Consider the following 13,104-nt stretch of genomic DNA (forward strand, 5'->3'; position numbering starts at 1 on the left):
GTTTTTAGTTCTATTTATTAGCTCAAAATAATGGCGCTTTCGCGTTGGAGATCGGTAGTCACTCTATGTTCTAGGTTTCTGCGTCTGCTAGAGTTAACCTCGAAAATTTGCGTGCCGCACTGTGCCGTGATACCGCGTGATACGAGCAACTATTTGTAAGAAGGAAAGGATTTACAAATTTATTAAAAAAAAAAAATGAAGAGTGCAGTGGCGATACTTAGGATCGCGCGAACCGGCGAGTTCGCGGCGATGTATCGTGCGTGTTACAGGGGATACTGCACCGCAGAGCAAAAAAATGAGAAAACGGTTCATCCGTACTGCAACATCCATCCGTGGAAGTCGGAATCGGAGTTTGCGAGTAGTGTGCTGAAAAATGTTCTTTACAACGCAGGTGAATAATTTGCTGATATATTTAGACTTGAAAAAAAATTATCAGAAGTAGTTGTTGAAACTGCTCTCTTTAATGTGGATTGCCACTGATTTCTTCTCAATGAATATTATATTGTATTAAGATAAAGAAATGTGAAATAAGATTAATTTATTATTATTCAGCCAAGGTTTCAAGAGAAGTCAGTTGTTTCACAGATTAGTGACTTATATAATTGAACATGTACTTCTCGCTCCCAGTTTATAACTTATAACATGTTTTTTTATATATTAATTTTATATATTTATTTTATTAAATTAAAATGTTCTGTTTAGATGGTATAGTCGCAATAAATAAACCGTACGGCATACCTATAAAGGGTTCATTCCGGAGAGAAAGTTCTGACCCATCTATAAAAAGCTGTCACAATATTGTAGGAGCGGTAGATTATTCCTTAGAGACTGTTCTGCCATACCTTGCGAAGCAGTTGGATGTGCCTACTTTGATACCATGCACAGGATCGGAGAGGTAAGTTCCAGTCACGATTTCCTCTTTTTAAAAATGTTTCTCTTTCTTGATAACAGTTTCTCCTTCTCGCAGATATATGTCTGGTGTCTATATCTTTGGAACTAATCCAAGCGTAAGCAACGAAGTTGAATTTGCGCAAAGACGAGCGATGCACATGAAAAAATTTAATACGTACTGGGTGATTACCTCGAGAGTTCCAAGTACCCTCAAAGGACAGTATCACCTGGGAATGCAGTACGTGCATTCGAAAGATTCCAAGAAGGTAATCCTGCGTCTGCACCTCACATAGAATTAATTAATGTTCGTCGAACTGCGTGGCCTACGAAATTTGTACGTGAATTTCAGCCGATCATCGTGACAAAGTGGAGCAACAACGACGTGAAGAAGCGGGAAGTCAGGATCCTGAACGTTAACTACAAACTCATAGCGAATTCGACGGAAAACCTGAGTTCCCTCATCGAGATGTCCGTGTCGACGAAGAGGTGGCACTCCATCAGATTGTTCGCCGCCACGATGCTGTACAGCCCGGTGCTCGGTGATAATTATCACGGCTCGCGGGTGCAAGAGGTCATGGGCACGTGGATGAAGGTCGATCCGTTCGCCGAGAGCTGTTTCGAGATGCCGACCATGAAGAAGGAACTGCTGGAGCTGCTGAACCTTCGAAGGAGCCAGCAAGAGATCATTCCGTGCCACACCCACTTGAAAAGCGTGTTTTTAGGATCTTACGGCAGGCAAAGGAAAGATATACTGATAGAAGCACCCCTGATGCACCCCTTCGATTGGACCTGTAAACAGCTGATGTTCAAGAATGTGCAGGAAGAGACAGATGCGGCAGTCGCGGATGAGGCCGAATCGCTGCGTGACGCAAACGCGCACGTGACAAGCGTGTAAATTATGCGTCGATCAAGTATTGCGATTAAGGATTACGACTGTAATAAAACTAGCTCTTAATCTTAATAAATGACGTTTATTTTTGCCTCCTATCAACGCTCAGTGCGATAATTCGAGGGATAACAGTGATGCTTAATGACTCAGTACATGTTTGCCTTTCAAGATCCTTCTCATGAGGATCTTCCTGCCACCGGGTGTTGCCATTCTGGCAAGCCAACCGTGTGTCTTGATGCGCTTACGCTCGCTGGCACGGGGGAAGTTGTACTTGATTATATTTCTGACAAACGTCAAGTTCCAGGGATTCCATAGAGCTGGAGTCAGCGAGCCAGGCTGGCTCGAGATTGTGGCTCGTCTAGAAGAAATAGATATAATTGATAATTATTAATTTGTTCGCCTTGATTGAACAAGAGCGTCATTAATTTAAGATAAATGTCGATTTGCACGATTAAAACATGCGCATTTCTGCGCAGTGACTGAACATTAAGAATTGACAACTAATTGATAGTTATTAATTATTAATTATATCAAATTAAAGTTTGTCAAATTAAAGCAGCGTTAATACGAGGTAAATTTAATTTGCACGATTAAAATATGCATTTCTGTGCAGTATGATGCAATAAATGAAACATTCATTACGACGTAACCAAACATTTGATAACTAAAAAACATTTTAGACACCTACGGCAAAGATTGTAAAATGCCGGAGACTACTCTGCCGATCATACTTTTGCGTCGCAAACGTCCCAGTGAGATTCACGATACAACGAGAATCGATTTTTCGTACGTTTTTAGCAATCCCAAACAAAAGATTTGAGGTTAACTCGGTGCTGCAGTTCCGTGCGAATACGAACACGTACGACGATGCTGGCGAAAACTGCCGGACATTTCCGACGATCGAGTCGTTCACTGTCACGTAGCGCGCTCTGGCGATTAGATCGCAGTGCTAATCATCGTTGATTTTGCAATAATTTCACAGGTAAATTTATTGAAAGAAAATATCATAAAAATACATGTTGGAGCGTAGGGTATTTATCGTTACAACATTTCCATTATCTTTCAATTAAATCTGAATACTTTGAGTGCACAAATATGCGCAAATACACACGACTAAATAATAAGAAAGCTTGATTTCATCGGATTTCGAATTGTCCTTTTAGAAAAGAAAGATCGTAATTCTTGTCACGTGGATAGAAAGCTCAAAGGATTTCCTCCCTCAAAATTACGATCGAATTCAAGTCTATCGGCTTGATCGTTTCATGTAAGAATATTTACAGGTCATCGATGGGATTTGTCGATGCCTGTCAAAGCCACGTCGGCTGGCTTGAATGGATCTAACAGCGCGAAGACCGTGTTCACTGATTAACCCATTCGAGGGTTCACAATGCCCGGAGGCCTGCCGAAGGGCGGAGCAGCATTAGGACTACATCCCTTGAGAATGCGACGCGACAATGATGGGCCTCGGCCCTTCGACAATGCGAGTGTACGATCCTGAAAAGGTAGGACTTGCGTTTGACAAATTTCTCAGCACAAAAGTAAACATGGCTGCGGGATAAAATCTCGAAAATGCGCGGAATTACGTGTACATACTCAGGAAATCATGTTACATTGAATCGTGTACGTCGTATAAAATATTGGTCGAAAAAAGACCTCATCTTCAAATCTCAATATAATTAATGTTATTCAATTGCAATTAAAGTTTGATTATTTTATTAGCAACTTTTTAATTGCTCAAGTCGAGCAAATTTTCTTGATTATCGTGAGTAGGGAAACTAATAATTTTTTTTACTTTAAAATACAATTGCTTTTAAATTACCTTTATCATTATTATTATTCGTGTGCGAATTAAATTTATATTTAACTTTAAAAATCTCGAAAAATGGCCTCATCTTAATACAAATCTTAACTTACAAACTTTAATGCGTGAATTATAACGCACGAAATCGTTATCTAATCAATGTTATTCAATTGCAATTAAAGTTTGATTATTTTATTAGCAACATTTTAAGTGCTCAAGCCAGTCGAGCAAATTTTCTTGATTATCGTGATTAGGGAAACTAATAAGTTTTTAATTATAAAATACAATTATAAAATACAATGCTTTTTTAAATTACCTCTATCGTTATTATTATTATTGGAAATATCTTGTGCAAATTACATTTTTAAAGATAAATTTTTTAATATATTTATATCACTGAAACTTTCACTATCGATATTTTTGTCGTCAAATTTTCAAGCGAACCGTAACGTCTCGTTTTTTTCTTTTGATATAAATTAACGCGCTAATGCTTTCAGCGCGATATTAATCGAACAATGAACGAATGAGGGAGAATCTCAGATATCTTCCTACAGCCATCGCAATTATTTTTGGAAGTTTTATTTATTATAAAGTCTTTGAAAGTGCTCGTTTATGCGTTTACGCATAGCAATATACCGCGACCAGCAACAATGAACCTCAATCATGCATTAAGACCGCTCCCTCAATTTTTCTCTTCGTGTTGCGTCCTCCGCTTTCAGAGGGATTCTCTTTCGTCCGTCTAATGCGCCCCGTGGTGCCGACCTACCCCATGGGAGGATTGATCTCGCCTCCATGTCAATGGTAAACGAACTGCTGTGACCCCATTGGCACGTCGCTTGGAACAGACAAACACGCACGCATTTGTCTGCTACGCGTGCATCCATGACGTCACCGTCTCATTTTGCTTGTCTGATCTTGATGCCATGTGGGGTCTTTGCCTTTGATTTTAAAGACTTCGATTCTGCCGCAGCATATGCGTGCGCACGTCACATCGTTACACGCAAGCCCGTAAACAAAGTTAATGGGAAATAATTGCCGTGTGTAATCTGTAAGTGATTATTATTGTTACGATTATCTATTAATTACATCGATTATTAGTGTAATTTAACGGACGCGTTTGGATATCCAAGATCTCCCGTAAATCAACGTAAGTTTGGAGCGTAACTTCCCATTTAAAGCTAACGGCGAACTTCCTTTCTTGCCCCGTTAAACCATAAACATTCTTTACAAGTCACAGCATCGTTGCGTATAGCGCATAAATGCCATCGTATTTGCCGATTATCGAGAGTAACGTAATGGTACCGTCCCAGCGCTATTCATAATCAATTTAATGAGCAAGTTAATGTGATATGATCGGGATTCGGTTACGTATAGGAAAATGTGGTGCATGCGCTCGCCATTCAAAGGGCGCACTTAAGCATTGTTAGAACGAACCACGAGTGGATAAATTTTTCATCTGCGACGGAGTCGCTGTGACCTACTTGCTACGTCACACGGAACACGTTCTTCGAGCACGCGCACGCATCGCCGAATATATTATCGCATATATCTCGATTACGACATCGATTAAGTATGGCGCGTCGTGGAGGCGAACATTTTCCATTGTGCCAACCGTTTCCTACGTCAATTTTTATGTAATACATGGATAGACGATGCTCGTGAAGAGAATACGTTTTTAAGAAGAAGAAGAAACCGAGAGATGGGAAAATTTATGGAAAAGTGTAAGTAAACTAAAGTTCGTTTAGAATATAACGTTGCAGAATTGAATTATCACTAAGCTGATTAATGTCCGCTTTTATTAGGCGCGCCAAGAGAGCATTTCCAGCGATCTACAAGAGCGTTGCACAGAGAACGTAAGCGAAGGAACATTCTTCCTTTTTAATTATTTCTCTCTTTAATTATACGAGCGTAGGTAGAAAATCCTGAGAAGGAGGTAGCTATTATTAACGCGGGACAAAAAGCCCAGGCTAGGTTTCGCCCTTCTTTTTATTAGAATAAAAAAAATGCGCACTTTTGCGAAATCAAAGAAAGGAGAGACAATACGCATTTGAACGCGTGTAATTATAAACGGCACATATTTGCATATAATTTGAACTGCCGTACATACAACTTTGAGTCACAATGCATTTATTGTTCTTAAACGGAGCAGTAAGAATATATTTTGAGAAATTAATTATAATTAAAGAAATATTGAGATTATAATTATAATTAAGGAAATATCATAAATGTCGGGCGATGTCGTAAAGAAATGAGACGAGGAAAATAGCAATATAATTTTCATTTATTAATTTTTAATTTATTTTATTAAATTATATATATTAAATTTTTTATCATTTCTCTCACGTGCATTTGACAATTTTAACTGCAATTTTTAATAAAAGATTCACGTCATGTGCAAAAGGGGAAACGTCATCCCCGAAAAATGAGTGGGAGCGGGAAAATGTCCTCGTGCCCGATCAGGCACCCGGTATATTGTCAACTGTCAGTTGACAAGATACAGGATGCGCCTTTTCCGTTGCAAAAGTTCCATATTGGCACTCCCATCCTATAGAATTGCGCTCAATCGCCCATCGATTCAACACGTGCGTGTTGGAGTGCTGTTAGACTTATTATCGATTGGTTATTATTATCGATTGGTTCTTTAACAAAGTTATGCTTTTGAAGACTTGATATAAATGAAAAGGTATAGAACAAACTTAATATAAATGATAAGTTTTGGAATAAAATTAATGAACATTCTTGATTTTGTCTTTGTCTTTGTTAATATAATTGTTAATTCTTTTAGATATTCTCCATATTGTATACACGCTATAACATTGCATTCATTTTTATAAACCTTTACTTTTCAAATATTTTCACAAAGGAGACTTTCGGACAATTTTAACTCTTTTAAAATAATCTTTCTCTATTTATTGCAAAATAGAATAAAGAATTTTTAAATTTAAAACGTAAGCTGCATGATGTGTGCGTTATAATATATTATACGCAATACGTTATATCGATATTTCGTAAAAAGAAATTTCATATTGCATACCATGTTAATCCGCGTGAGACAAAACTGCACGTTTGGTCAGACTGAGTGCAGATTGCTGCTTTTTCTCAGCTGCAAATCGGTCGAATCTCAAAATAGCCGTGATGCGGCCGTCGACCATGACATATGCACATCTCTCAGCGACGATTTACTTGTCAAATAATTCTTCCTACAACCGCGGGGCTCACGATTACCGCCAGAGCATACGCAGTAACTTACGTGCATGCTTACGTTATGTCGTCGATATTTCATTGCGCTCGCAGCCGGACGATAAAAACGTGCGGTACCGAAAAATATTGCCACGTTGTGTGACCATAGTTACTTGCGGTTCAACCGAATTCAGGAAAAGATCTTAGATCACGGAAATGTAATAACGTTCATTTACTCGCGACATTGCAATTTCCTTGCATGCGAAAAATCTGTGAGAATCATCAAACGAGATTGTAAAATGCCAAACAAGCACAAAACATCTGAGGTAATGTAAATTGGATAGGTTTTTGCGCTCGCTTGATCTTTTCTCTTTAAAATATTTTTCTGAAATTTGCGAATGACAAAGTTATAACATCTTCATTGTCATATGATGCCTGCACGAGGCTTAGAAATACGTCTGAGACATTGATCTCGTGACCATTATGTTGCGAAGGGTTAATGCAGTCAGTCGTTTATGACTGAGTCTCGTGCCAGAAGCGTCAACAGGTTGCTCGGTGCATACACATCTCTTTGAATCGATTTAAATTGTAAATCATCGCGAGCAGCTGGGTGTTTTCCACTCCACAAAGTGAGGCTGATGTAAAAAGGAAAAAATACTAGCACAAATAATATTATATCTTCCTTGAATTTTCTCATCAAATTTTGATTTACTGCTCTGCCTTTAATTAAAATTTCTTCGAATTTCTTTTACCATCAATATTTTATTTCAATTATTATCAATTATAATAAACAATATGTTTTATTTCAATTATTATATCTGATCGATTATATCAAATTTCTTAAACAAGACGGTTCAGACGATTTCAGACATTTTTATGCGTGTACAAATCTGATCCATTAATCAATTTCATCATATTTTCTCTTATCTTAATATCTCATATAAATCATGTGAAAGACTTTTATCAAACTCTTATAAAATGAAAAAGCAATTTTTCATTAACTTGCCGGCGGTCGTATAATACTTCATCCAACCATGAACCGTGAACCCACCGATCTTTCGCTCCATTTTTCCATGGAGCCTTGCAGACGTTTTAATGTCGCGGTTTATATACGATGCAACATCCGCCTTCATGGAGCTCCGGACGCGGTATATCGTCCTCATTGTGCCGACAGCGTCGCATTCGCATTGTCGGGATGAAAAGCTCTTTATGCGGAAGTGCAACGTGTATCCTCAGAAAGTTCCAGGTACACATCAGCCGGGCACATTTTCCTGAGCTCGACCATGCGGATGCGAAGAATTCGCTGCTGGTTTGCCCTTTTGTCGCGGAGAGACACGTCGGGGAAATTCAGGACCGCGGAAATCTGACTCCGAACGGGCATCTCACGTCGTAGGAATTGTCGTTCCCCCCTCGTCGCCTCCCTCATCACCGGGTAAGCTCTCAAACGTGCTGCGTCCGCACTTTCTGACAAGCCAGGCCCTATCTCATGAAAATCGACGAGTCGACGGGTGACGAGCGACGGGAATTAGATCTGTTCGATTTAGCGACGTTTCCCGAGTCTGCCTTCACCCTCGTTTCCGCCCTTTCAGTGAAAGCGCATATAAAAACGCGGAAATATACGAGGCACCCATTACTCTTAGCTCTTGGCTCTTGGCCCTAACAATTCCCGAGATGTATTATATGCGACTCGCAAGATTAAGGGCTGTTTCATACATGAACGTCGAGATCGGGAAGCGTCTCTCCTTGAGGAAAATTTACCGGAGTCTCGTTCTTTAGTATTCAACGTATTCTAATAATCGTGCTCCGGTCTATTAATCGCGATTAATTGAAGAGTGTATTTAAAGCGGAAACTTTAAAAGAATTATCACAATTGTGATGATTATAAGCTATAAAACTTCATAGCGCTTGGACGCGAATCACGTGTATAATAATTTGTGGAAGCTTACAGCTACGCGATATCGCGAGTGCAGTGCAACTTGCACGAAGTACCATCGTATTAACGATAATTGCAGAGATTGCTCCGTCGATTCGTCGACGTTAAAGCGCATCGTCTTACTATAGACGCGCGGGACGCACCGCGGTTCCGCGCGTTCAATCAGTGCTCTCTGATCCATTCATCGAACAGCTTCGTGCTACCAGAAGCAGATAGGTAGCTTCTTCTCGGTGGTAGTCATTCGTAGTTTGCTACCTTCAGTGCAAGGCATCAGTATACGCATTCGACGCGGCTATTACAGTGCTTTCGAGCTGAAGGGCGCGCCCGGCGTGTCTAATTATGCAAATCGCGATCGAGTCAAATTAATTAGCTCCGCCGACTAATTGGAGGCAGCCGCTGCATGATCGATCGATCGTGGAGCCGGCGAGAGGAACTCTGCAGATGCATCGAGCGAGATGCACCTCCTGCGACGATGAAGAGCGGCCTTTCGTCGCGTTCACCGATCGATCGTCTTCTCGTCGATCGCGATCATGCCGCGCACCGCAACGGCGCGATTCGCCGCACAAAGGTGATCTGACAATGAGTAGTACCGCACTACTGCGATTATCACAGCAGGCTACAAGAGACCGATCGTGGATCAAAGCGGCAGGCCGGGCGCATCTGTCGCGCTGCGTTGCGATTAAATCGTGCGAGAATTGGGGATCATTAAGGTAGTCACCCTCATACGCAAGATATATCGGATATAATAATATTATCGCGCGCTGTAATAATTTTTTCTCGCTATTGGTGTGTGTTGCGTGGTGTGTTAGTGCGCGTATAAAAATTTCCCTTTAAGATAAAAAGAGAGGAAGAGGTTTTCACCAGTAATAGAACTGTAAATTACGGTTCTTAAGGCGCAGCAAACTACGTCACTCTTTTATTTCGAATCCTCGATCCTCCCTCTTTTTGACACGTGATCGGCGGTGAAGAGGAGTCGAAGTAATTGTGACCCCCGGCGAAACGACTCCCCGAGTCTCCCTCGAATCTGCTGGCGTAATTGCATGCACGCAGCCGTCCCGTGTAACTCGATGCACCGCGTGGGCGATACGGTCCGGTGATGCACCGGAACGGCACGGCTGGACCCGTTACCGGCAGACGGGGATGGGAGGGCAGGAAAACGTATTTTCGATTTTCCAATAAATCTCAATTTGTGCGTGTATATGTGTGCGTGCATAACCATGCATTTCATTTGCCAAAGCAATTTCATAATGATGCTTGAAACCGATGATTGCCCGGGGACTGGGTCCCTTTGTCTCTCTCTCTCTCTCTCTCTCTCTCTCTCTTTTCTTCTGTCTTTTCTTCTCTTCTGTGTATTGCTCTTACCGAGAGATAATGCGTATAAGTAGAGCGGCTTTAAGCCGGAGCATTACCGTCCTCGATGAAATAACAGTGATTACACAGCCCGCGGTATAAACTCGCCGGCGCCTATCACGATCGCATAGCGAGAAGTTAAGAGGGACATTGTCGGATACGGATATTGTATCTCCAAATGTATTCGATTACTATTATCACGTGGGAGTTGTATTTTGAAGATGATACTTCTCGAATTTATTTGAGTTATGCACGTCAGCTTAAACGATGATAAGAGCGAGGAGCGAAATCTTGGTTTTATTTTTATCAACAATTAATTTCAGAATATTTTTTTATTTTTGATGTTGTATTATCAATTTATATAGACTACAGAATTTATACAGATTTATATAGATAGCTTTGTAGATTTATTATATAAATTTCAGAGTAAAAAAGCGTAATAATAAAATAATTAAACAAAGTGGAATAAAATTTATAAATTTATCGATATTATAACAAATACGGATAATCTATAAATTCGCCGATTCATAAATGAGAAAATATTGGAAATAATCGTTCTGTTTTAATGCGTGTATCCCGCACGTCAAACAGGCTTTTACTTCAGTTTTTAATCTCCAGTAATTGAATTGCATCTCTTTTCGTTATCGCAGTCCGATCGACCAAGAACTTCGATAACTCGTTACGCGACGGAATCCCGGTCGCATTTATGTATAAGTGGATAGTAGCTGACATCCACTAAAGAATATTGATTCCCGTACTTTAATACGCATGCATAAAGTACGAGGAAGCCGTCCGGCACGCAAATCTTAAATGAGCGTAATAAACGTAACGTGCATCCAGTACGCCTGGGTTAATGCGATACAATTTATCAAGATAGTTTTTCCTATGGGAAACATAACCCGCTTGATAAACCTACATGAATTACAGGTAGGAACTATTCGCCGTTGCTATACCTCCTCGTGTTTTACTTTGCAGCGCGAATTACAACAGATGCCAGCTCACTCAAAATAAATCATTCTCTGTCGTTATCTTATGTAGTACGTTTTATTATACGCAGGCAAAAATGACGTTTACTTCCGTGGTTTTTCTTGCGTAAAGTAGCTTGTACATTTCTATTTAATATTGCGTAATACGCAGAAATCTACTGGAACATTTGCAAAAAACCAATCAGATTAAAATTGTGTCATAAAGTGCATTTTCTGTCTTTTTCCGTGTACAAACGTCTGTCATTCCGACATTATATAATTATCGTATTTTGAAAAAACGCGTTATATATTATATATATAGTTTTCCGAACGAGCGATAAGATGTGACACGTAACGATCCTTTTATCTGTATGGCGTGTCGTGCTAATTTGTTAATGGGACATCCTGACTGACACATATCTTTTTTAATCAGTTTTCAGCACACAGTGATATGTGCTATTATTAGAAAAACCTTCGGAAGAATGGCCGACGCTCGGGTCATCGTACGGCATTATCGAGACGCGCTGAAAAATTGCTACCGTATATGTGTATGTGTGAATGGCTCGTATTACAGGAAAACACACGTTACGGCCATAGACAATTCATAAATCCATTTAATCATGCTCAGCGATAACATAAATATCCATGTAACATGTAACAAATGTACGCTTGTCGAATGTGTTATACATCGACGTCAATCGCATGCAATTTAACTCTTAAATGCATCGCGTTGCTCATTGACAACAAAATAATTAAATTCGTATATATTAGCTGACAAGAGAGTAAAGTGCTCAATCAAGATATAATACGGAGCAGTGAAAATATACACAGCAACAAAATTAATATTACATATTTAGAGGAAAGTCCCCGGTTATGAGATACCATATCGATTTTGCCGAATGTAAGGAAATCTATAGGCAGAATTTAAAAATGTAATACGTTCTCTTAAAGAGAATTTAATAAGCTTTAGGTTGGTGAAATGAAAAATCTAATTTAAATATTATTTTTTCTGAAAATTAAAAAAATTTGAAAAAAGAGCTTTACGCAAGATCGCGAAAGTGTGCTCCTAATATAAGATACCTTGAGAAATCGATGTTAAAAGTGCAAAATACATCAGTATTGCAAGTAAAAAACTTTATTAGATATTTTTATAAAAATACTGTTGCCACAGCCTTCGCCAAATCTTCACGATTCCACTGTCGACGCTTCCTCGTTTCTCTAACCTCCATAGTCAGATTCTATAAAAATTAAATACACAAAAATTCGTAATATAAATTCGTATTAACTTTTCTTTAACCTTAACGTAGTATTTTCTTTCTTTTTATTACACTACATAATCTTCATATTCGAGCAATAATTATCTCATATTAAGAGTACCCTGAATATCTCATTATACGAGCCACACGCCTAGCGGTTCCGCGATCATGAAATCTAACCTCTACAATTAAGCAATTCAACAAATCGCGTATTTTCCTGTTACTACGATTCTACTCTATCATTGCATACTGAATTTATTGCCAACCATTTCTTTATTATGTAATAAACAAGGTTTAAAGACTTATCTTAAGTTCCTTTGACATGTTCACAATTTCACAAACCTTTTCTTGCAAAAGCTAAACGCAAAAACGAACAATGAATTTTTCACTAAATACATTTTACACCAAGAGTAATAAGTTTATGGTGGAATTAACAGATGGTGCTCACTAGTTTAGCAGAAACTCCATTATCTCATATTAGGAGCATATCTCATAATAGGGGATTCTCCTCTACCATTTATGATTATTATTGTGTTTTTTGCAATGGACTGACATATCTCGGAATTAATTTTATTTTTATATATAAAGTAAAAGTTATGCCACGTAATTCGAAAGTGGGCTTTTTCAAACAATTTCAAGTATTAAAGCCTTAGTGTATCTAACAAATTAATTAATTAATTTCTTTTACGTACAGATTTTCATAGCAGTAAAATAAAATATTTTTCATCTAGGATTAATTAAATGTTAACACAAAATTAACGCTTTTATGTAAAACAGCTTATAACGCATATTTCTACGAATTTCTCGCTGCTGGTAAACTCATAGCATCAGTCCGCTTC

The 13,104-nt window shown here is 38.9% G+C and overlaps 3 protein-coding genes across 4 annotated transcripts in view; 2 read left to right on the top strand and 1 right to left on the bottom strand.

Annotated features, from left to right (window-relative positions):
- Positions 1 to 83: 83 nt before the first annotated feature.
- Positions 84 to 1,878, top strand: LOC105284411 (mitochondrial RNA pseudouridine synthase Rpusd4). The gene is made up of 4 exons (XM_011347877.3): positions 84 to 391; positions 703 to 895; positions 968 to 1,157; positions 1,241 to 1,878. Exons 1-4 carry the CDS (start codon positions 196 to 198, stop codon positions 1,784 to 1,786), a joined length of 1,125 nt encoding a protein of 374 aa, XP_011346179.1. The 5' UTR covers positions 84 to 195; the 3' UTR covers positions 1,787 to 1,878.
- Positions 1,843 to 2,671, bottom strand: LOC105284412 (50S ribosomal protein L34). The gene is made up of 2 exons (XM_011347878.3): positions 2,469 to 2,671; positions 1,843 to 2,138 (listed from the first exon to the last, which is right to left on the bottom strand). Exons 1-2 carry the CDS (start codon positions 2,507 to 2,509, stop codon positions 1,919 to 1,921), a joined length of 261 nt encoding a protein of 86 aa, XP_011346180.1. The 5' UTR covers positions 2,510 to 2,671; the 3' UTR covers positions 1,843 to 1,918.
- Positions 2,672 to 8,864: 6,193 nt separating this feature from the next.
- The window catches only part of LOC105284410 (thrombospondin type-1 domain-containing protein 4), a 71,421-nt gene continuing 67,181 nt past the window's right edge, over positions 8,865 to 13,104 (top strand). The window contains exon 1 of one of the 2 annotated variants that reach the window (XM_026968211.1): positions 8,865 to 9,404. Coding sequence is in view for 1 of the 2 variants with exons in the window: in XM_026968209.1 (XP_026824010.1) it covers positions 9,136 to 9,262 (127 nt within the window). In the remaining variant the exon portion in view is untranslated. The remainder of the gene's footprint in view (positions 9,405 to 13,104) is intronic. The other variant, XM_026968209.1, reaches the window with a different exon arrangement.

The sequence above is a fragment of the Ooceraea biroi genome, chromosome 3 (genome assembly GCF_003672135.1).
Source record: "Ooceraea biroi isolate clonal line C1 chromosome 3, Obir_v5.4, whole genome shotgun sequence".
NCBI lineage: Eukaryota > Metazoa > Arthropoda > Insecta > Hymenoptera > Formicidae > Ooceraea > Ooceraea biroi.

Bases quoted from the DNA above. Each gene is read 5' to 3' on its own strand.
- LOC105284411 (XM_011347877.3), top strand. From the start codon at position 196: ATGAAGAGTGCAGTGGCGATACTTAGGATCGCGCGAACCGGCGAGTTC. The intron at 392-702 runs GTGAATAATTTG...TGTTCTGTTTAG, and splicing joins AAATGTTCTTTACAACGCAG to ATGGTATAGTCGCAATAAAT. The intron at 1,158-1,240 runs GTAATCCTGCGT...CGTGAATTTCAG, and splicing joins ATTCGAAAGATTCCAAGAAG to CCGATCATCGTGACAAAGTG.
- LOC105284412 (XM_011347878.3), bottom strand. From the start codon at position 2,509: ATGATCGGCAGAGTAGTCTCCGGCATTTTACAATCTTTGCC. The intron at 2,139-2,468 runs GTAGGTGTCTAA...TATTTCTTCTAG, and splicing joins GGCATTTTACAATCTTTGCC to ACGAGCCACAATCTCGAGCC.